At 36.9% G+C, this 22,352-nt stretch overlaps 1 protein-coding gene across 1 annotated transcript in view; it reads left to right on the forward strand.

Annotated features, from left to right (window-relative positions):
* The window catches only part of LOC150084509 (acetylcholine receptor subunit alpha-like), a 483,889-nt gene that overhangs the window by 319,113 nt on the left and 142,424 nt on the right, over positions 1 to 22,352 (forward strand). The window contains exon 2 of the mRNA XM_090375255.1: positions 11,535 to 11,674. Within this exon, the coding sequence (XP_090231381.1) occupies positions 11,535 to 11,674 (140 nt within the window). The remainder of the gene's footprint in view (positions 1 to 11,534; positions 11,675 to 22,352) is intronic.

A 22,352-nucleotide genomic window follows, 5' to 3' on the forward strand; every position in this document is an offset into this window, starting at 1 on the left:
TCATTTCATTCTCTACCACCCTGAGCGTAGTACTGCTCAGTTGGTACGTTTCTCTGGGGTTACGTCTACCCATATGCAGAACTTTGCAATTGTCAACGTTAAACTTCGGTTGCCACTTCTCAGCCCATCTGTCCAGCTTTTTTTAGATCCTGTTGCAGTACCATACTGTCCTTAATAACCCTGCCAACCATAGTATCGGGAGCGCCTCCGTAGTCAGGTGGGCAGGAGCAGCAGTGCGTAGCACACGCTTCTTGATTAGACCGGGGTTCGAGCCCGTGACCACCAAATACGTAGGATGTGGAAAGGTCAGGAAATGACCACCGCATATCCCCGGAGCAATATGGCCTTAGTTGCTAATGCTCCTCAAAACCGAATAACAAACAAACCTTAGTATCATCTGCAAACTTTGACATTAAGCCTGAGATACCTTCATCAGTATCCTTGATAAATATACAAAACAACAATGGGCCCAACTGCGAACCCTGGAGACTCTACTAATAACATTAGTCCACGAAAAGCAGTGTCCATTGATTACCACTCTTTATCTTCTTCCATTCGACCCTCCTTTAGCCATTGTAGCAACTTGCCCTTAATGCCATACTGCTCCAATTTTACAGTAGTCTTTCATGTGCCACAGCATCAAAAGATTTCCTGTAATTCTATTCTTTCAGTTATCTGAGCAGGATCGTCAATAGTCGAACCAAAAATCAAGTGGACCAACCTGATTCATCCCCTTCCTTCTAGAGTTTATACAAATAAAGAATTCGTTTTTGCTTTTCTTTGCATCCTTTGCCAAATATTTCTTGTAATATGCCTTCAGTTGCCTAACCTCCTTTGTGACTTGATTACAGATTAACATAGATCTACAATAGGTTTCTGTGTCACCTGATAATTTATATGCACCCATATATTTTTTTTTCTCTGCCACGAGTCTCATTAGTTCATCTGACGTCCATTTAGGCCTAAACCTTGAACAGTATTTCTTAGTAGCTTCCAAAATTAATTCCTTGAATTTATGTTAATACAGGCCCACCTCCTCGTGTTGAGGATGGATACCCCTTTTCGGCTGCCCAGATAAGGCGACACTTACAAACCAAACTATTATATTAGGCTAACAGAATATTTAAATTCATATGCCGTGCTGTGTGTCTTATGTCTGTTAATCGGCACATACAAACCACACGTGATTTACATTTGACCAAACTACAGCATTCTGTAAACAATAAGATGACTACTGGCGGAGTTTAACTCTGTTCCAGGTGTCGTCACTACACTGAACAGTTACACATATACATACGTATATGTTTTTCTATAGTCTTTGAGTGTTTTATTGCTATTTCTGAATTTGTATGAGACGGTTTATAATCAGGAGTTTCCAGAACCGGATGATTGTATAGGAAAAGTGTTTGTATATATGTAATAAAAAATGAAAACATAATTAAAATATACAATATTTTATTATAAAGGGTAATCATAAAGAGTAATATAACTGTTAAATCTTTCTGTGCGGTGATTACAAGGAATGCAGTAAGGGGTTGCCCTAAGGGATCTGTCTTTGGGTGCTTTTGTAAAACCTAGTGTTCAATGAATGGCTCAAACAAAACTATAATCATGTCTCGACGATAGCTTATACTGATGATCTGGTTCTGTTAGTGAAAGGTGATTCACGAACGCAATTGGAAGAACGTTCAAACTTGATTCTGTCGGAAATACGTCAGTGGTGCAATCTGCATGGACTGACAGTGTCCACAGCAAAAAGTAAAACTGTGTTATTGAAAGGGCACCTGTCAGTGACTAGGAACCCGGTGCTTTCTTTAGGTGGTGCTCATCTTCAGTCTGTGAAAACGATAAAAGCAGTGGGTTGAGTTAATTTGATTTATTTGCGCTTGCTGCTAACAGTGTTTACAAGTTCCAAGATATACTTCATGTGGTGGAGTTTTTGATGAGCCCATTACTTCTTTTGGACTTCACTGAATGTGGCTCAGCTAACGTGGGTTCTTTTTTTTTGGTAGCACCTCCGTTAGGTCTGAACTTCATCAATATGCACTTTTTATAATTGATGGACTGATATCGTTTTAGTAAGCTTCCTATCTAATGGGGTAGTTCCTGAGCATCTTTTACTGGACTAACTGGATCTGTGTATCAGTGTGGATCTGTGTACGGCAATTACAGTTATCTTTCAACGACACAGATTGCACTGGAACAAAAAATATAGGGTCATCAAAGCAGTAGCTACTGTCCATCGTTGCAGTCATTATGTGACGGAATTTACTTTGATAGCAAAAAGCCTAAAATTTAGAACAGCCCTATGAGGTGGGTTATACTATCTTGTGGTTAAAAAGAAAGAAAATGGATCCTATACAAATTTTGAGAGGGCCAAATGATATTTATTTTTATCACCTCCAAAAAAATCTGAAATGGGAGTTACATGCCCATTAAACAACGCCTTTATGTAAGGAAGAAAAATAGCTATATTCATTCACATGGATACAGACCTTATTCTTGCTAGTTCCAGGCTTCTACAGTAATGTACGGTACGGTTCCCGCTTTCTTGTTTTCGGAATAGATGTCAGAATTTGCATTCAGAGTTCACAAAGCGGCCCAGTTACGTTACGTTAGATATTTCATTTACTGAAACGATGTTTGGAATGTGCGTTTGAAACAACCTAAACTCACACACTATTTTATCTGCACTATTATTATGCTATATATTTAGAAAAAAAAATGGCAAGAAATACGAGTTGATACAGAAAGTTAAGCTACAGATAAGCGAAATAATTAAAATCTTAACAGATCTTTCTTTATATTTTCCCTGCTTAGTGAAATAGTTTCAAAACGTATGAAATTTATTAAAATAGATTTCTTTGTATATCTAAAACTTACACAATTCCTTATAAAACGCATAATATCATGCACTTTATCATGCCAATTTACTATTATTTTTGATATTTACTTAGTTGAGTTCTTTGTTACTTCACAAAAAACAGATGTTGCGATAGCCAACTGTTGATGTTTCATAGCATCAGTCCATGTACTGTCACCAACCAGCACTCAGGCCGGTATATCAAAGGGGCGACGCTGCCAAATTTCTAGCAAGTTTGCCAATCTTATAAAGTGCCTTCTGAGAGCAGACACTTTATAAGATTGGCAAGCAAATTTTGCTACAAAGGGAATCCTGCAGAATATTCGATTGATAGGCACCTAGTATTATTCGTTGAACTAGGGCAAATTTATAAATTTGCGAAATCCTAGACCAAACATTTTTATAACAGTTCATTATCGAAACACGAAATCTGAACTTCAGGTCCAAAGCAACCATTAAACGCACCTAATTTCAAAGTATATTTAATTAAAGCAGCAGAACCAGGAGTTATCCTGGGCCCTTGATAACTGGTTTAGTCTAACCATAAATTCTGCACTAGGCTGAAAGAGAAGAATTCCCCACATCAATTCACTCAGAAAAAAGGAAGGAAAATCTTCGACTAGACGTGTTTAGGTTCTTCTATTTGAAGCTTTTGGAGAGTGGAAAGGGCAAAGCCTTTCAAATACGCCACAGGTTCGACTAGCAGAGAACAACTAGCGTATACATAAAACCATTAGTTGAAATGGAAGAGGTTTATAGATTGTCTCATGTGGGTTGCTGACTTATTGATCTTAGAATTTGAATATTTGTTTTATTTCATTAAACTAAATGTGTGTACCTCTGTCCATACGACCATGAAGAAAATGTTGCTCCACTGCTAATGACGTAATAAAGATTTTCTCTGTATTTCACTTTGTATTAAAAAGCACACGTAATGCAATTAACAACGACTGTGAGTTTTTATTTAGATTAACTGAAAGTTAGTGATTTTTTGCAATATCTTAAAAGGCAACAAATTCGCAAACTACTTGTATTTTCTAAAATGTGTTTTGACTAGATAATACAGTGGAACACATTTCGGCAATCTAAACATTTTAGAAGACTTAAGCTGTCATTCACATCAAAGAAAGTTATCTTATTAAAACTAACCATATTTTAAGCAAAGTTTTTAACTTCAACATTTCGGCGAGTGATCTGTTTGAAAGAGACGCCACAGAAAATGCGATAGTTTGAATGCGAGTAATTTAAAAAAAAAATCGAACTTTTGCCTTCAGTCCCCATCCGTTTTTTGAAAAACTGCGTTCACCGCAGTTTTATTTATCTTTTTATTTTTATTACTCGTAAAGTGAGATAGCTGAGCTCTTTCTACACTGGATTTTTAAGTTATTCTTAATGCACTCACTTTTTATTGATGTGCGCTGAAAATACAGTACGCGTGGTCCGTAAAGTAACGAAATGAGGCAGTGGTTGGCAAGAAGGCCTCGTGTTAAATCTACCATAAAAGATGGACAGAAGAAATGAAGACGACGCAATGAACATCTAAGTAATTCCGCTGGATTGCTTATCTCAAATAAAACGACTTTGATAACGAGATGGTACGCTGGTGGTAAAATAAAATCACAACTCTTAAATAACTCTGAATAAGAACTATTAAAACATTTATTCTTTAATGGAGTTTTGACAATTTAAATTCATATTTTATAAGCCATTTGCGCTAAAATATTCCATTTGAAAATTGCTTTATGAGTTCTTGCATTGTAATTATAACTGAAAGAAAGGAGGAAACGATTTTCTTGTAACAGCATTGTAATAAAACCCCGAATATTAGTGAGGCAGACACTCTAGTAATTTCACTGAAATAACCAATAACACTAATACGGAAAAAAAGCAATCAACTTTATCTCTTAATAAAATAACTCAGTAAAGATTCTTGAATCTTATTTTCTTTATAAAGTGAATGAGGTTGTAGATTCTTATGTGAACGCTATACGTGGGAATTTATTATAAATTCAGATTCAAATTAAACGCTTTTCACTGCGTAAATATTGAGCAAGATTCTTAATTTATTCTTACTAAGCGGAAATTACAATTAATTCAACAGTCGTGGACCCAATTATGAGAACGTTTTGAACTCCACTTTGGAATTTGTTTTCAAGTCCAAAAAATTCAGGAAACGCTTCCACCTCAGCACTTGCAGCGAGGGAGATGTTTCTTCCTCATTTCAAGCGGATGGCGTGGGCCATATTATAGATGCTGCTGCTGCTGCTTAGAATGAGAAGTCAATGATTACGTCATAACGTGGGAGTATATTTATTCTATGATCGGTTTTCCCGTTCCTAATGCATGAAAAACCCGAATTTTCGTGTAAAAATCGTGTGACCCACGGTCAAAATCAAATAACTCTGTTTCGCGTGAACAAAGGCCCTTAAAACATTCGTTCAGTCTTGATGGGGTTAGAACCTAGACGTTTCCCTCATGGTGTGTAGGGGCATTAGTATACTGACTATTTATAAATTCCGTGAATTTTAGGTTTTCGTTTGCTGGATTAAACATCTGAGTTTCTGATGGGATTAGAGAGAGAGGGTGAGATGGGGGAGAGAAAGGGGGAAAGGGAGATGCGAGTAATTCGGCTAGAGCATAAAAATGCAGTGAAGTTCTTTATGATGAGATGAATTCGAAACCAAGCCCTTTGATGCGTTGTAGAAGAATAGCGTTTATAACCCTTGTGATATAGTTGGAGAGTTCCATTACATAATATATACAGTGACTCTCTCAATAAAACGCAAAATTATTTCCTTTTTTCCAATTATTCTCAAAAGTTACAATGGTTAGTAGAAATATTATTTTATGGACTATGTTCTAGACAGTACAAAAAAAAACAGTTTAGACTGCACTGCAGAATAAAAACCTTATCATCCTCAGTTGAGACTAACTAACTCAGAGAGGATAGCGAAAAATCCCTATATACGTTCCCCGCGTCATTGACGGAATTCGAATCCATGATTTTACCACATGGTGTGGGGATTTTGCCTATAATTCTAAAATGAAACAGTTTCTGCAAGTACATTTTTTTCATAATATACGAAGAAATTGTACTCGCAGCATCGTTAAAAGTATTCTGGTTGGTAACGTACATTACCTGTCAGGAATAAAATTCGCCTCTATGCTTTATTTCTGTGACAAAAGAGAATTTCTTAGGAAGAAAATATTTCCGTGTTTTGAATAATTGCCAAATATAAATGGAAATATTTGAAAGTGACTAAATTTTGCCTCCAAGGAAAGGAAGTTCGACACGTGTTATGATACTTTCGAATACCTGAGAAGTTATTTGTTGATCAGATATTTGAAAAGCGAAAACTTTGTGGTGAATAGAGTGCTGGTACAGGGAGGGGGGTAGCAGAGAAACAGATAGAGAGAGAGAGAGGGAGGGAGGGATATGTGAGAGAGCTATTATGCACGGATATAATTGTAACGCAGCTCTCTTCTCTTGGTTGAATACAGCCGAGAGAGGATCAGTTATGTCAGACATTCGCTTCCTCTTTCACAGACTCCACACTGTAATGAGATTGAAAATTCTGTACAGCAGCGGTCTCAAGAGCACTATAAGTAGGTACACGTGCATATGACTGTGATGGGATGCCTAAGATGGAGATAGAGCTCTCCACATGCACACAACTTTTACTACTTGTAAAAGTCTTCGCCTCGATCTATAAATCTACGCTGAATAGCACGACATGCGTTGGATCTTTCACCCCACTCCCCGTCTTATATTAAGAATTACTTCGGTGCCTATTTCTGATGCTAATATTTATTATTTCCACTGATTTCTTATTTCAATTCCACAAAGAACATAGGATTATGAAAAGTCAATACAGATAAATAAAATCGATATACTCGTATACTTATTTAAATAATAAAAATATAAATATCGATAAAGATTACAATAATAAAAGATATAACATATTGCGATACAGGATTTGATAACAAAATCAGAATATTCTTTTTTTTTTAGGAAAAAGGAAGAAAAGAAACCATTCATAAATATGCACACAATGAATAGAAACCAAGATTCCAATGCTTGAAACTGCACAAAACTATTATAAAATGATATCACCTGATTTAATTAGCAGTAAAATTTCTGCAGAAACCTTATATTAAAACTAATTACTTATATTACAGTAAACCATATCTTTGAACGGATCTTTGCAAATAACCCACAACGCCCACTGAACAGGAAAAGGAACCCGGTGACATCGTTGTTCCTGTCTGATAGTAATTTCAATCATAACATTTTCACAATTAAGCCTCAAGTTTCTCATAAGCTTTCACAAAATGAGTGCAGTAAAAAATGATATTTCAACATGCAATTTTTTAATTTCATAGTTCAGCACTTTTATTCATAACATCGAAGCAACTTTGACGAATATATGAATTTCTTTCGAGCTTAAAGGACAATAGGATTTAGCTGAGAGGCCTTATCTCCATTTAGTCGACTCAAGTGAAGTTTTATTGTATCATATAATAGGTAAAATTACCGAAAAGCTAGCAATGCGGGCGGGTGTATAAATGCTTTCAGGCGACCAGAAGAATATGTGCATAGGTCTTTTCTTGCAACATCTTATGTGTAATCTGCAGTGAAAGAGGAAACTTCTTCTTCTTGAGGTTTTACCGGTTATGAGTCATCACCCTGCTAATATGGGCGGAATGAAATATGTCCTACTATGCGATGCCACACAAATTTCAGTCTCACCTGTAATGGTGGTCTCGCATTCCGATACCACGTTGCTAGCATATACTCGACCATGTGGGCAATCAGGATAAGTCTGTTGTTGTGGGGTTTTAGGCACATCAGAAACTTAGGCAAAATTATTTAGCATATAATGTCTGTAAATCGCGTATGTGCTGTGGTCGATTTGCTATTTTCCGGGTGAAAAACCCGAGTTCCGGGAGAAAAAACCATGCTACCCTCGCCTGGGACCGATTAACTCAGCGGTCATTGTGAACAATACCCATAAAAAGTCCTCGTGTCAGTGACGAGGGTCAAATTCAGGTCTTTTCTACCTGATATGTGGAGGACGGTGATTATACCACCTAGGGGAATCAGGCAAGAGCTGGTGAGAATAACAAATCATGACTGGCATTATCTTATATACAAAAATGTCTTGTACCAATCTTGTTGCATGCGTCGGTGACTTGGTCACCTGTTCCATCTACATATCAAAATATGTATCTCACATAATGGCTGCTCATGAAAATGGACAGGGGAAGCACGTAATTGGGAAGTATTTTACGATCTCTAGATGCGATCTGTTGCCCACCTCCCGGAAGCCGCAATTTCATCAAGGAACAACTTCTCACAAAGCGAACTGGTAGTCTTGTGAGTATCATCTCTATTCCAAGAAAAGCTGGGAAATCTAATCAACTCTTATATGCCATTTTATTATGTTCTCAACAACCTTGCTAGTCAACGGAACATGTTAAAACACAATAAAGTTCTTCAATGTATCGGCCATATATCCAAGAAAATTCTACGACAAGATGTCATACAGAAAACTAATATTAAGAAAAACATATTCAAATCCATTTCAGACAGGTGGTTGTGAGACGATGAAGTGCGCCCATTCGCTGTGAAGAAATTTCTGAGTTAGAAATGAGGTGGGCCTCGAAGACAAAAACCAAAAATTACCGTTTTGGTGGGAAGCTAAAAAGGACACGGATCTTAGAGTGTGTATTATCTGCAAATATTTTATATTTGAATAGAAAATACTCATAACTTCATGTTTCTGGGATATTATTACTTAGGTATGTTTTTATTTTGCATATTTATGTTCATGTTTCTGTGCTGGTAGTACTTAGAAGGTCTAAGTCATTGAAAATGTTATATTCCCTGCACACTCTTCTAGCCAGATGGCTCTATAGGAGCAAGTCCAAAATTTGGAGATAAATAGATATTATGAGTACATAAATGTTAGAACTCAGATCATCAGATTGTTCTGAGAGGATTCATAGGACGTTAGATACTAGTAAGGTTTTGCCCGTGTTTCTCTGTGAATGCTAGGGACTACTGGTTATGATTTCTTCCAAGCGGAATCATGGTAAGCGCTGAATATTAGTGTGAGCCACTAAAAATGCTTAAGTTCTACTGCGAAGAAATAAACTTCAGAACAAGGTTAAAAAATGTTTCACAAGACAGATTTCATTGGGGGTTGCTAAAACCTGCGGTCCAGATCTCTCTCAGTGCGGTCACCACTTTAGTTCTTAAAAAAAACCTGAATCATAAGCATGTTATTATGTGCAAGATAACGTAAATACCACAACGATAACGAACTGTTTGAAAAAGCAGTTGCTTCAGTTTTATGCTGGTTTTGGTTGGCGACTTTATGTACTTGTAAAGTTGAAACAAAAGTCCAAAGTAGGTGATTTTTTATAATCTTTTTGGAAAGCAGTGTAAATATGCAGAATTTAATTCTTGTTTCATTTAACGAAAATTATATTTTGTACACATTTTCGTTGGCACTGGAAAACAGAAAAATAACAACTGGAAATGAAATCGGCTCAACTATTTGTTTCAGCCTTGCTGACTACTCAGCACTTATTTTTGATACACACGAGTATGTCAGCTGGCATTCAAATCTTATTTGTCCGGCATCTCTCTCGCTCTACTTAGCACAAGGTAGTATTGAGGAATGAAGTTAGATTTGACCTACTTGCAGTGGAAGTGGATTTATGTAGTCGGCTGAAAACGCACCTGCGTATTTTCAGGCCTTGTGTGCTGAGAAATAATCTTATACATGAGTTGCAAAACAATGGTGGTGTCTTTAAGGGAGTTATGAAATACAATGGTTGCCTGCAGATTTGTCGAAAACAAAGCGAGGGCTGAATAAAGAAATGACATATCGCAACTCGATTCATCTGTCATATGGTTCAGGTTTCACACCTAGAATAAAATTCATGGCAAAACTTTAAAAGATAATTCTACGGACATTATTCATACTAATTTTACAAAAAAAATTTCCAGATTTTTACATTGGACCTATGAAGATAAGTCAAACGAAGTTGACAGGGAGATTTTTTATTTTTTATCAACAACTGGTACTTAATTAAAAAAAAAGCAATCACAGTTTAGACGTTTATCCCATCTATACAGATTCTTATATTATTCTTATAAATCTTCTGGTCGCATCAGTTGACACATTCAATGACGACTTCCTTTGCTTTGTGCCTCTAGAAATGACAATCTCCGAGATCACTTTTCTCATCCAGAAACACGAGAATCGCTAGGAAACAAGCGTCCGAGCTGTATGGAGGATTATTAATAACTTTAGTGTGTGCTTTCTGGGTGGTTTTGTGGTCATGTTTACCATGTAACAAAATGACACCGTCATTCCAGGTCTCTTGATTTTGATGGCATCTTCAAAGATTCTTGCGTGAATTTATTGCTTCACCTCTATACACTAAATAATATAGCATCAGCTCTTGTAAGTCGAAGAGCATAACCTCCTCAGTGCATTCGAAAGTCTTGAATTACCTCAGCAGTGATGTTGCCTGATGCTTTCATTGCAGGCTGTATTGCTCGTTTCAAAGTGCCTGTACCTCGGGTCATCCACAGCCACTATGCGATTGAATACGTCCTTTCCTTCCCCATATCACGTTATGTGCTCTAGATACAATTTCATCAGCAAATGTTTCTGTTCAATGTTGAGCCACTAGGATATCCACTTCTTGCAGACCATCCTGTACTTGATGATAACACAGGTAGACCCATGAATGATATCTAGATCCTTATTCGCATCATCACTTGTCTACACTGATCTGCCCTGATGAAGTTGTTTACCAAGGCAATATGTTCTGCGAGAACCGTATGAACTTGTCCTGAGCGAGGGTCATCCTCCAGTTTTGATTCTTCTATAGTAATGATTTTCCCATTCCTACATTCGTGGGCGTTCCATCCAGTTGTCAACACAAATCTTCTCCACCCAAACAGGGTGGATTTCTGCTGAAGAGTCACCTTTCGCTGTGAAAAACTAAATGTACACTGTGTTCAGCTACTTGCACGCGCCCGTCTCTGTGAATGTTATATATATTGTCTCTGCACACAGGAGTCAACACGCCCATTTACTTCGCAAAAGTATTAGTACCAATCTCTATGTTTAAAAAAAAAAAGGTAAACAGCAGCCATTATCAATCTAATGTAGGATGGAAGCCTCCTCAACGATTCATGTTGAGGGAATTGAACCATAATCTGCCACCCTGGTCCACTGCGAGTTGGTAGATCGACCTTATTTAGTAGTCAGGACTTGAACCCCGATCTACTCAAACAGCGTGTGTTAATGCACTCCCACTCCTGACCACTCGGCTACGGAGGGTAATTTAAATTTCGACAATCGAATTCCTTTGAATCACGCTAGCATATAAAACGAGTCATATGGGAAGGTTCCTGGTTTAGAGAGTGATTCGTACGGAAGGAATTACTACGAAGCACGTATCGTATAAAAGAATATAAACAATACTCAAATGACCAAACCAGTATCGGTCAGGTTCCAAATAACGAGTATCATTGCTGCGTCTCACACACACCCACACAAATGAAATATAAGTTTGAAGTTTCATCCCATGTATTTATTGGTCGTTTTTGAATAATAATAATATACAATTGTTATTTTTTTGCTAGGAAAAGGTGCCAACCCAGATGCCCGCCGCCTGTATGACGACCTTATATCACGCTACAACAAGCTTGTCCGGCCAGTTGTGAATGTCACGGATCCACTCACCGTCCACATAAAACTCAAGCTATCTCAGCTGATCGAAGTGGTGAGTAGGTCATAAATCGGAACGAAAGGGAAAGAATGAGAGGAGTGACCCAAAGAAATAAAACTGAGACGATTTTATTCTCTACCTTGTTAGTGGCTATAAAATTTTATTCAACCCGATAAACAATAAAAAGGAAGTTTTTCTTTGCAACATACAAGATAATAATAAGGGAAATCATATTTTATTACATTTTTATTTGCCGAACCGTTAGTAATACTTAAGAGTTACGATTCTCAATGCAATGGCAATTACATATACGTTATTAGATAAACAATTTGTAATCGAAGAATGCGTGCATTTTTCTTTTTATCCATAAATTATAACTAAAAGATTGAGGAGAAAAATAAATATTAATCTGTAATTTATTCCATGTCTTCTTTTTATTAAAACAATACGCTCAATTCATGTTGTTTAATATGGAAATTTATTTCTGTTTCGATAAATAATTGCAGACGATATTAACATTAGTGTAAGGAAAAATAGTTTATTTTATTTAATTAATTCATGTATTCATTTTATTTATATATATTTTTTGCTGTTCAAAATGATTAAAGTATGTGTTTAAATCCATTTTTAAATTATGGCACAAAATCATGAAAAAATTATGAATATTGTTCACAGTTATTGAGAAACTCTGGGAGAAAGTATATATACACACGTACACAAAAAATGGCGTCGCTCTGATACGGCGATACAGAATTTAAACACGTACAGTGATCAGAGTATACTTGTGTGGGATTTATTTAAAGAAAAACTGTTGTATTCGCAAATTGGATCAGACATTTTTTAAAGTCTTTTCGGTAGGCTAACTGATGCTGCTAAAAAGTGTAAATTCAAAATGACAAGTGGTCAGAGAGGTAATCATAGAAACCACCAAGAATTTTATACCAACTTGGAGATGTTGTTCAAAGTTTAGACCACAATGGACGTCATTTAAGCTGATGAGCTTAGTAGCATTCAATTGTCAGGGAACAGCCATACAGTAAGTATAAATTAGTTTGTATTAAGGCAAATTATGAATTCTCATAATTTATTGGCTAAGAATGCAAAGAAATGTAGCAACGGATTCTTAGGGTGTGTTAACACTAGAAGGAAAGGGATGAATCACATTGGCCCACTGGGGTAATCTCAGTACAGCATACAATTTGAGTAGCACAAACTCCACGCCGTTCTTCAATGATATTCAGGAACTTTCGGCAGGAAGAAGGAGGTTAATTTCATGGAGATTATTTCATTGTATAAGGAAATGTTGGAAATGTTAAGGAAATGCAGTATCTTGCTCCATTCTGGAATACAAGTTGAATCTTCATTTTAGGAATTAAACAGATCTGTTGGAAAGGGTGCAGAGAAGGGCAACACAAAAGGATTGTGATGCTCTTACCAAGAAAGACTGGGTTCTGTAAATTTCAATCTCTGGGAACTAGTGGCATTTGCGTGATGACATAACTGAAGTGTAAAAGGCTTTAAATGGGTTAATTTAGCTACGGTTACACTTGTATTCATTGTCGAAATGATTAATTGTAAATTCCTCTCTCCTAGTGTTCGCAAAGGAGTATAAACAAAAGATTTTAAATGCTGATGGCATCTTTATACTCTCTGAGATGACGCACACAAGAGGACATATATTTAAATTGAAAACAGTTGGCCGCAGAAGAGCTCTACGGAAATTTGCATTCAGCCAAAGAGTAATGATTGTTGTGTAAGAGTAACTGAACCTACCGCCGTGTGTACCCCAAGCTAGGTGGAAGTTTTGAATAAATCTGAAAAAAGTTTTCATAATTTATTAGCAGGAATGAGAAAATGAAGGTAATATGTATAAATATGCACTCTTTGCAACATGTTGCCATCACTAATACTAACATTCTACTTGAACATTTAATAACAGATAGACACAATAAATGTGTGAAGTTTCATCGTTTCAATAGAAGGGGAGAACTAAATTTAAATTTGAATCCTTGATCGCAGTTTTGGGTGAAACAGAACAACGAAAATCTCGCCGTAATCAGTAGTAGATCGTTATATGGTAATGTGGTTATGTTTAGAAAAACATTTAATAGAAATACGATAAATAAGCGACACGAATGTGTAACCAGTAAAAGTTAAGCTGTTTTTTTTTTTTTTTTTTTTAATATTACGGAGTTAATTGATCACCTGAATAAAAACTCTTAAACAGTCTGGCGAGGTTTAAAGAAATAGTGTCTCATCGCCGGACCTGTTAGAATGGCTCCTGGATTGATGTGGTATGAAAATTGCTGGAAGAACTGAAAAACTTCAGTAGTTTTCAATCTACTTCAACACAGGAGCCATTTTAAATAGAGCCATAATGAGAACCGTCGACTTTTCGAAACGTCGCCAAACTGTTTAAATGTTTCTAAGGTGTATTGAACTAACTTCGTCACACTTTCAGTAAAACTACTTAATATTTACACGTGGTAGATTAGTGTCGTTTATTGTATATCATATCCATAAGATGAATAATCACGTATTACCCCTTTAAACTAATTTTATTAGGACGATCAACCAACTAAAAACTGACGCAGCACTATGTCCCGTTTGTGTCTATTGGAGGACAAGAGGCTGGTATCCCTGTTAATTGCTGATTGTATAACTACAATGATAAAATGGAAAAGGAACGTCATCTAACCGATTCCAAATGTTGTATGTTAGTCACTGACTCCAAGGGGGAAGGAGAGAGAGAGAGGGGGGCCGTATTATCGAGACAGATCATTGTGGTTCAACTGGGTATCAAGTTGACTTAGTCAAGAAACCCAATTATACAGCAAATGGGCAGAATGAAAACGAGCGCTTGACTCCAGCGGTGTCAAAGGGTGCCAGAAGGTGCGCACAAAAACGGGAAGTGCTAATTAAATTCGGTTCGGCTGCTTGTTGGATGAAAAACTCGAATTTCCGGAGGGGACGGAAGGTTGTCACGAGAAACGCTCGTCCGAAACAGACTAACTCGGTCTTGGCGTAAAAAAATTCCCATAAAAGGTCCTCCCACGAGAGAGGACTCTAACCACTCATTTTCTACACGATGAGCTAGCCGCGAGGATAATTATCTTAGTACAACGGAAGTCTGGTGACAGCTATAACAAAGCAAAATAAGTCGAACCGATCCTGTAGTAGCAGGAGCTCTCTCTGCACACTACTATTTGTTCATTATATTCCTAAGCTAATAAAGCACCTCCTTCTGCTGCAATGTTTTGGAGATAAATATTAGCTCCATGTGCTTGTTCTTGGATCACTGATGTTTTCAAAACCCAAACCCGAGGCTCATGTTGCTGATTCCTGAAACCATGAAGGGAAACACATCCTTGCACTTTTTATTTCTATGAAGGAAGTCTATAAGATCTACCTACATAGCAGCAATCCGGATATGATCATTTTTGGTAATTATACCAACTGATGAAATTTATTGTACTTGAATACGAAATTCATTATAAACTGAACAGGGATTTTGTATGCGGCGCAGATGCCATAGCTTACCGGGTGACGCCTACACATAATAAATAAATAAATAAATAAATAAATAATAAGATACCAGAAGTGGACTATGAATCACCGGTAATGAACACTGGAAGATTCAAGTCAGGCCATCCCAGTTTTTTTTTTTATTTTTTTTTCTTTCTTTCTTTCTTATGGTTGTTTACGGATGGCAGGACTAACGTATGGAATAATAACACGTTGTTATTGTTTGTTTTTAGGGCAAAACAACTACTGCTGTGAGGTCAGTTTGCTGTATCTGTCTTCTACAGTCGATTTGTCTGTTTTGCTGGATGAAAAATAATCGAGGAGAAAAAATGCCCACATTAACCATAATCTTCATCGATCTCTTTTATCATTAATCCCACAGTGAAGAAATCAATTATCTAAAGATTACCTCGAAAATTAAACATTAACGCGCCCAGCGATGACGGACCGTGGGCGTTATTACTAAAGCTAATTATAAACCTATTATCTAGAGTAATTTATCTTTATAAATTAAAGAAAAAGTAAAGATGGGCGAACCTGTTCGATTTCATTATCATATCCCATATTCTCGTGTTAGTTGAATATGAAAATTAAATTAGATTAACTAAATCTGGGAAAAAATATTTCGATATGCTTTAAAAATAGATTCATCCCATGTCGCAAACAGTTTCTTATAAACGATGTCATGTATCAAGATGATAATACTCCAATACATACAGCCAGATGTGTCCGATCTTAGTTTGAAGAGCATAAAACTGAGGCTAAGCATACTTGTCGGTTGCACGATCAGAAGACTTAGACGGTATTGAGCCACTGTGATTGGTCATATTTGAAGAGGAGTGTGAGAAACAGCTTTCGTCCACCTTCATCGCTCAATGGAGCTTGACAACCCTCCTCCATAAAGAATGGTCCAATATTCCTCTGAAGACAGTTCAAGTAAAAATTACGTTGCACTCTTTAGAATCACCACATGTTTAATATGAATTGACTCGAAATCTGTGTGTTTATAATATGCATCACGATGTCAGGGTATGTATGTTGCAGTCAAAGACGATCGGTTTCGCTTGTCTCCTTTGTGCACTCGCACTTAACCAAAAACTAATGCAAAGCTGTGTTACATCTTGCAGGACCAGAGGTATAATTTCTCTTCATTCATATTAAACTTCCTTCTTAATAACAACTTCCATCATTACAGTAGAATGTGAAAGAGAGAGAGGAGCGGACGTGTATAAGTGATTTTATCTTGCTTTATTTCGTTGGTGTTTATCGAAAAGCAAATAAACGAGTTCTTTCTAACAATGCAGCACTTGGGACTTCTTTATCCGACCATTACGAGTGGTTCTTGCTTGTTACTGCGTTACCTTTACAAATGAAATTCCAGGCTGCAGGTTCGCTGATCTCTAATGACCACCCTTGTTTCCGCGTTGCAGTTTATCGAACCGTTCCTGAGCTCGAAAAATTCTTATTTAGAAATGAAATCGCCTAATCACCTGTAGCTGCACCTCGCATTGTATTGGAAACCTCGGTGGAAGGAGCTCAGAACTCAGTAATTTGGATCATAGTGTGTGTAAAATTATTAAAATACGTGACAGTAGAGCGCAGTTATTACTATTTCCTCTGATCGATATCGACCACAGAATTGAACGCAGTATACAGGGCGTACCTGCCAGTAGGGGGAGGAGCTTGTATAAAGCAATTCGTACATTCGAAATCTTTTCTTCATAGACTTTCCATTTATTTTAGTGATGAACGCGTCACATATTTATTGACACTGTTTGGCTTGGTTTCGAAGCGTGAAATAGAGAGCACGAACTCGGATTATTTTGCAGAACAATGAATTCTAAAAGTTTTAAATGGATTTGATCTAAACTTCAAGAAAACTATTATTGAAGATCGTTGCAGTTGTGAAATCACTGCAACCACTGATACGCTAATCGATCCAAAGAATCGACTAGAGCATCGCTGATATTATAGCAAACTGTCACTGAAATTTACGTGATTCAAAGGGTCATCCAAACATAGGTTTTTATTCTTGTTATTGCTGTAGTAGAAACGTAATACCTTTATCACAATCTTATTTTTAGGCATCATTGTTTTATTCGGTTTTGTTTTAAAAATCTAACTGTGTATTAATGATGAAATTGCACTAAAAATGTCATATCTTTAATTTTTCAGAGTTTGAGACTCTCTTGCCCAAATATTTTATTAATAATTAGGGATGCCATCTGTTCATACAGCAGAAACATTTGTAAGAGAAAAAGAAATATCTTTATTGCTCACCACAGAAACAAAAAAGGCAATGGGAGGGAGTTAGATCAGTTAAGAGTCTCCATGGTAGCATTTCTAACATAAAGATATTGAAGGGTCAATATACTTGGGATTAAACGAATTGTTTATTTTTTTCAACATCAAAGTCTGCCTTACGTTGATGAACAGTGTTTCACAAAATCACCTGACAAATAAATGGTAGATGGTCAGATGTAAAATAAACTTCAGCAGAGGTTGAAACAGACTGTTATCGAAGTATTCGAATATACGCGTTTATCTGACATTAAAATTTTAAACTCAGCTGATTCAGATGAAATGTTAATATCGCTGTCTAATAGAACTTCAATATCAGGAGCTAAAATCGTTAACAACCAAGACAATGATTCTTATATATAGGTAATTATATGGGTTCAGTGACTAAAATATCCTGTATCTTTCTCTACATTGCAGAACTTATATAGCAATGAGGATAAAAATGCAAATGAACATAACGCATATCGTTTCCACACGCTTCTGAAGAAGCAGTAAAGGGAGATACAAGTGATCAGAAAATCGAGTGAGAAGAAATTAAAAGGAGGTACAGCCATATTTAAGATGTGCGCCTCTGCAGTTTAACATTTCTGAACTTTTTTTTACGGATATATGTCTTGATGCGAGACAACATCCAAATGAGTAAAAACGAGTATTCTTTGAATAAATTACTCTGCTAAACTGATAATAAATTTTCGAATTGAGTCTGAAGACCGACGGGATATCCTCTTCTGAAAGACGATCCAGAAATTGGTTGAAAATATATTTTGAACCATCGCAGTAACAGTATAAGAAAACCACTTCCCATCAATCAAACTCTGATAGCCTTTTTACGAGAGCAAAAAACTTGAAAGGGAAGCAGGGGTTTTATTTGTTGCCCTTAAAAATAAAGTATTCCGTGATGAACTGAGGGAACAGCAGGTACCCGCAACACTGTCATGTCTTATAGCTGTATAAGAGGCCCTCGCGGTAACACGGTTGATAGAATTGCCGTCCTTCCTACACTGGGTGGAAAAGACCTGAGTTCAAATTCCGTCGATGACACCAGGAATTTTTATGGGTCATTTTTACAATGTGGCTGAGTTAGTCAGTCTCAGGCGAGGACAGCATGTTTTTCTTCCGGAAACTCGGGTTTGTGTCCAGCAGATAGCAAATCGACCACAGAACACAAGCAAATTTACTGACATATTATATAAGACGCAATGCGGCCTACGCACTGATGCGCCTAAAACCGCATAACAAACAAAACAAACTGTATTAGAGGATTCGATGGATAGTTACTGTACAGCCTGTGAAAGCTCAGATGTAGGAATCCCACACAATAGTCCTTTTCTCAGCCTTGCTATTCGCTGTAATATTCCAACGTTCTTCTCGTATGCTGGTGATATTGTGTGTTACTTGCCATGCGAACGCCAGGTTGTTGATCCACAAACAAGGCAAATCTCCTCAGAAACTGTAAATAACCTTAATACATTCTGTGAGCATGCTAAATTTTTTGGCCTGTCGGTTAATCCAGAAAAGTCAAGCTATGGCATCTTTTTTTCGATGCGAACCTCACCAATAAACAACAAATCTAAGCCCAATATTCCAAGGCCTTGAAAGTCTTCTGGGGAATAAAACTAGATTTATGCAAAACTCACAATAAACAAATAATCAAGAAATACTTCGCAACGTACTTTAGTAGTGTGCTCTCCTATGCCGTGGAAGTTTGAATTGCCGCACCTCCCATCAGCCCCAAGAAACTATGGGGTCTAGAATTCTTGGTGCTGAAGTGGGCCAACTTGTGATCTCGCCAGATCTACATGACATCCAAATCTGCACCCTGCTCCAACCTGCAATACACGCCCAAAGTACACAGAGCCCTTGTGCGGAAAATAAAGGCATTCCTCCATCTGTGTTCATCTAAGCATGATCACATCAACATCTGGAACACAGTTGGTTGGCGTTTGACGGGAAGACATCTCCTCAGTGCCTCGTCCTTCCTCTGGTTATTTGTACTTATCGCAAATGTATATGATTTAACTTATTAAAGAATTTTATTATTATTAATGTATTTTGTGGTGGTGGAAACATCGTGCACATAAAATGTTAAACGTACTGCAACATACGACCTTTTACATGCAGAATCTCGGATTGGTAACAGAGTTTCAGTTTATAGTCAAAGAACCTCCAAGTCTGAATGCATTTCAATAGCACGGATATATTTGCTCAACAGCAGAGTTTGAATGACAGTACTGGTACTCCGTACATCACATAGATCAGATTATTGCTCCAGATCAGACGAACTGATCTGAAGGAACAGCCTCCGAATAACGCAAAATCTTCTCTTATTTATAAGGATGACCCAAACGTAACTTAATACAACATGAAAGAAATAACGCAACCTTGTGATATAACATCATTAATCTTTCTGATACATGTGCGTTTAGTTGTGTTGGCAAACGAAAAAAGATAAAACAAAGCATCTTCCCACTAATACGGGGGAACACTTGAAGAGCGTGAGAAGTGCAGAAACTCTTACAAAAGAAGTCTCGAGGTCGACATAGGTGACGAGAGTTCTAGCTCCTGCTCGGAAACGTGGTCATAAGTAGATTTATGATAATGTTTCTCAGAGATAGAGAGAGAGAGTGACGTTATCACAGGAAGAAGCAACTTTTCTGAAAGCTTCGGATTCTGTTCGCTTTGGCTTTTTTGCCACAATAGCGCTCTGAATATTATACGCCAGGACTGTTGTTTCTGTTCCAGAAATTTTCTTGCCATCTATTTTACTGCTATTTTTTATTGTTGGTGTCTTTGTGTGATTATCTGAGGACAGAGAGTTAGATGCTCTGATATAAGTTGGTGGTTTGTAAGAATTGAAAGAGTTCAGACAATGAATCGATGTCTGATGAAAGCACTTTGAGAACGTTGGTTCCGTCACTATTTATTTGTTAACAGTTATTTGATAAGAAACATTAAAACAGACACTCTTTGAGGATGTGCTTAATTGTCAAGTTAGTGCCACATATATTACATATATCGAGGGGGAAGTTTTCGCATTTAATGAAATGCGACTGATTATATTAAGTGCTAATTCTTTCTTATAAGCACACAAAAATCAAAAAGCATATAAAAGGAAATTATGATAAATAGGAAAATATGAAGAGAAAAAAATATGAACATCGAAGCACAAAACAGGAATAATTAAAAACAATGGCAGGGAAGTTGAATCAAAATCAATCAAACCATGGATTTTGATCAAACAAATGCAGACGAGAAACCGCGGCAGCCTGTATTTTTGGGAGTGTCTGGGCATGTACGAAATAATTACAAAGTTTCAGACGGTTATATTTTAGGATTAGTGTGGAGTCAGACTACAGTGATGGTGGAGGGTTGTGCCACTGACAGAAATCGCAGATGTTCGAAGCGTTTATCACTCCTGTGAACATTTATACACAGTAAATACTATATAATCAAACCAACGTTGGCTTAATTACGTTTACTTTCGAATTGGAAATATGTACGTGTTGGAGTCAAACGTTTCTTGGTAATAACCTATGCACTGCGAGACCTAATCAAATGAACGTCAGGAATGTTGTAGGCTCGCAAAATCCAAAAACAAATTCCAGAGTTTATAACGGATTTACAAAGAGCCTGACTGCCTCAACAGACGGTTCCCACGTGCACTTTCGCACTTTAAACACACTTTAAACTGACCCGGACTTCTGAAAATCCCACTCAAACTATAGGGCAGCCTCCATGTAAACCCTGAACACGTCTAACCCAGAATTAACATGATGATGCGTAGTCCCTCAAATTGAACAGGACTTTTAATAGGACAAGTGTATCCATCGGACCAGTTCCCTTCCTTATAATAGTTCTGCTCTGATACAAAGCATACGTTTTGCTTTAGGTCTAGAATCGTCAGGATTTCATTCCTGACAATTCTACACAAAAAATCGAAACTTATGCTCACGTAAAACCTGACGATTCTTAACTAAGCCAAGAAATATTTCAGCGAATAAATTGGAATAAAGTAGACTGACATTTATCGGTCAAGCGTTTTAAGGAAGGCCAATTGCTGCTGTCAAAAAGTGTACGTGACTGACTTCTAATATGTGGAAGCGCTTCTCTAAGCAACATCTAGATTTGTTACCCATAGTTTTAATAAATTCGTAAATGTGGCTTTGCTTTGCGAACGTTAGCTTTCATGAATTGTAAACCTTGGTATTGCAATGTTTCAGTAAAGATTTAATGTTACTTTAAAGTTAACGTACACTTGTCTTTCATGGTGAAACGCCACTTTCTCACTCTATGTTAGTGTAACATTTCGGAAAAAAAGGGAACTATGCTAAGTTCGGTATTCTTTTCCCTCTGACTTGAATCACACGCATCGCTTTCTGTTTGATTTATAACTCCTTTGCACCAGGGAACAATTGTCAACTTACGTGCTCCGGCTTGTTCCCATCCTGTTGTTTACAACGCTGCACATTGCATTTTTACAGTTAAACTTCCTTTCCTTGAGGTTGTTTCGTGTTATTTTTTCACAGATCAAGCGAAGTTTACGTTTTTGACCTTCGAAGTTGTTGGCTGCGTAAAAATTTGCGTATAGGCATAGGGGACATGGAGAACACGACAATTTAACCTGTATAATGGTTCCTTGTTCTGAAATATACAATTTTGACCTTTCATCGAAAAGCTAACATTTCTTTTCATCTAAGGAGGGATTTACAGTTTTATAAAATCCGTAATTTAATATTTAAAATACTTAAATTTTACATAATTTATATATGACCACTACAAATTCTAGTGACTGCCAATTATTAACAAAATGTTTCACAATATAACAAATTAAACAATTTCTTTTGTGAAAATACTATTAAAAATTAGCTTACCATCACGAGATTTCCTCTAACTCTAATGCAATGCG

The sequence above is a fragment of the Mastigoproctus giganteus genome, chromosome 6, assembly GCF_048544385.1.
Source record: "Mastigoproctus giganteus isolate SK-2022 chromosome 6, ASM4854438v1, whole genome shotgun sequence".
Lineage (NCBI taxonomy): Eukaryota > Metazoa > Arthropoda > Arachnida > Uropygi > Thelyphonidae > Mastigoproctus > Mastigoproctus giganteus.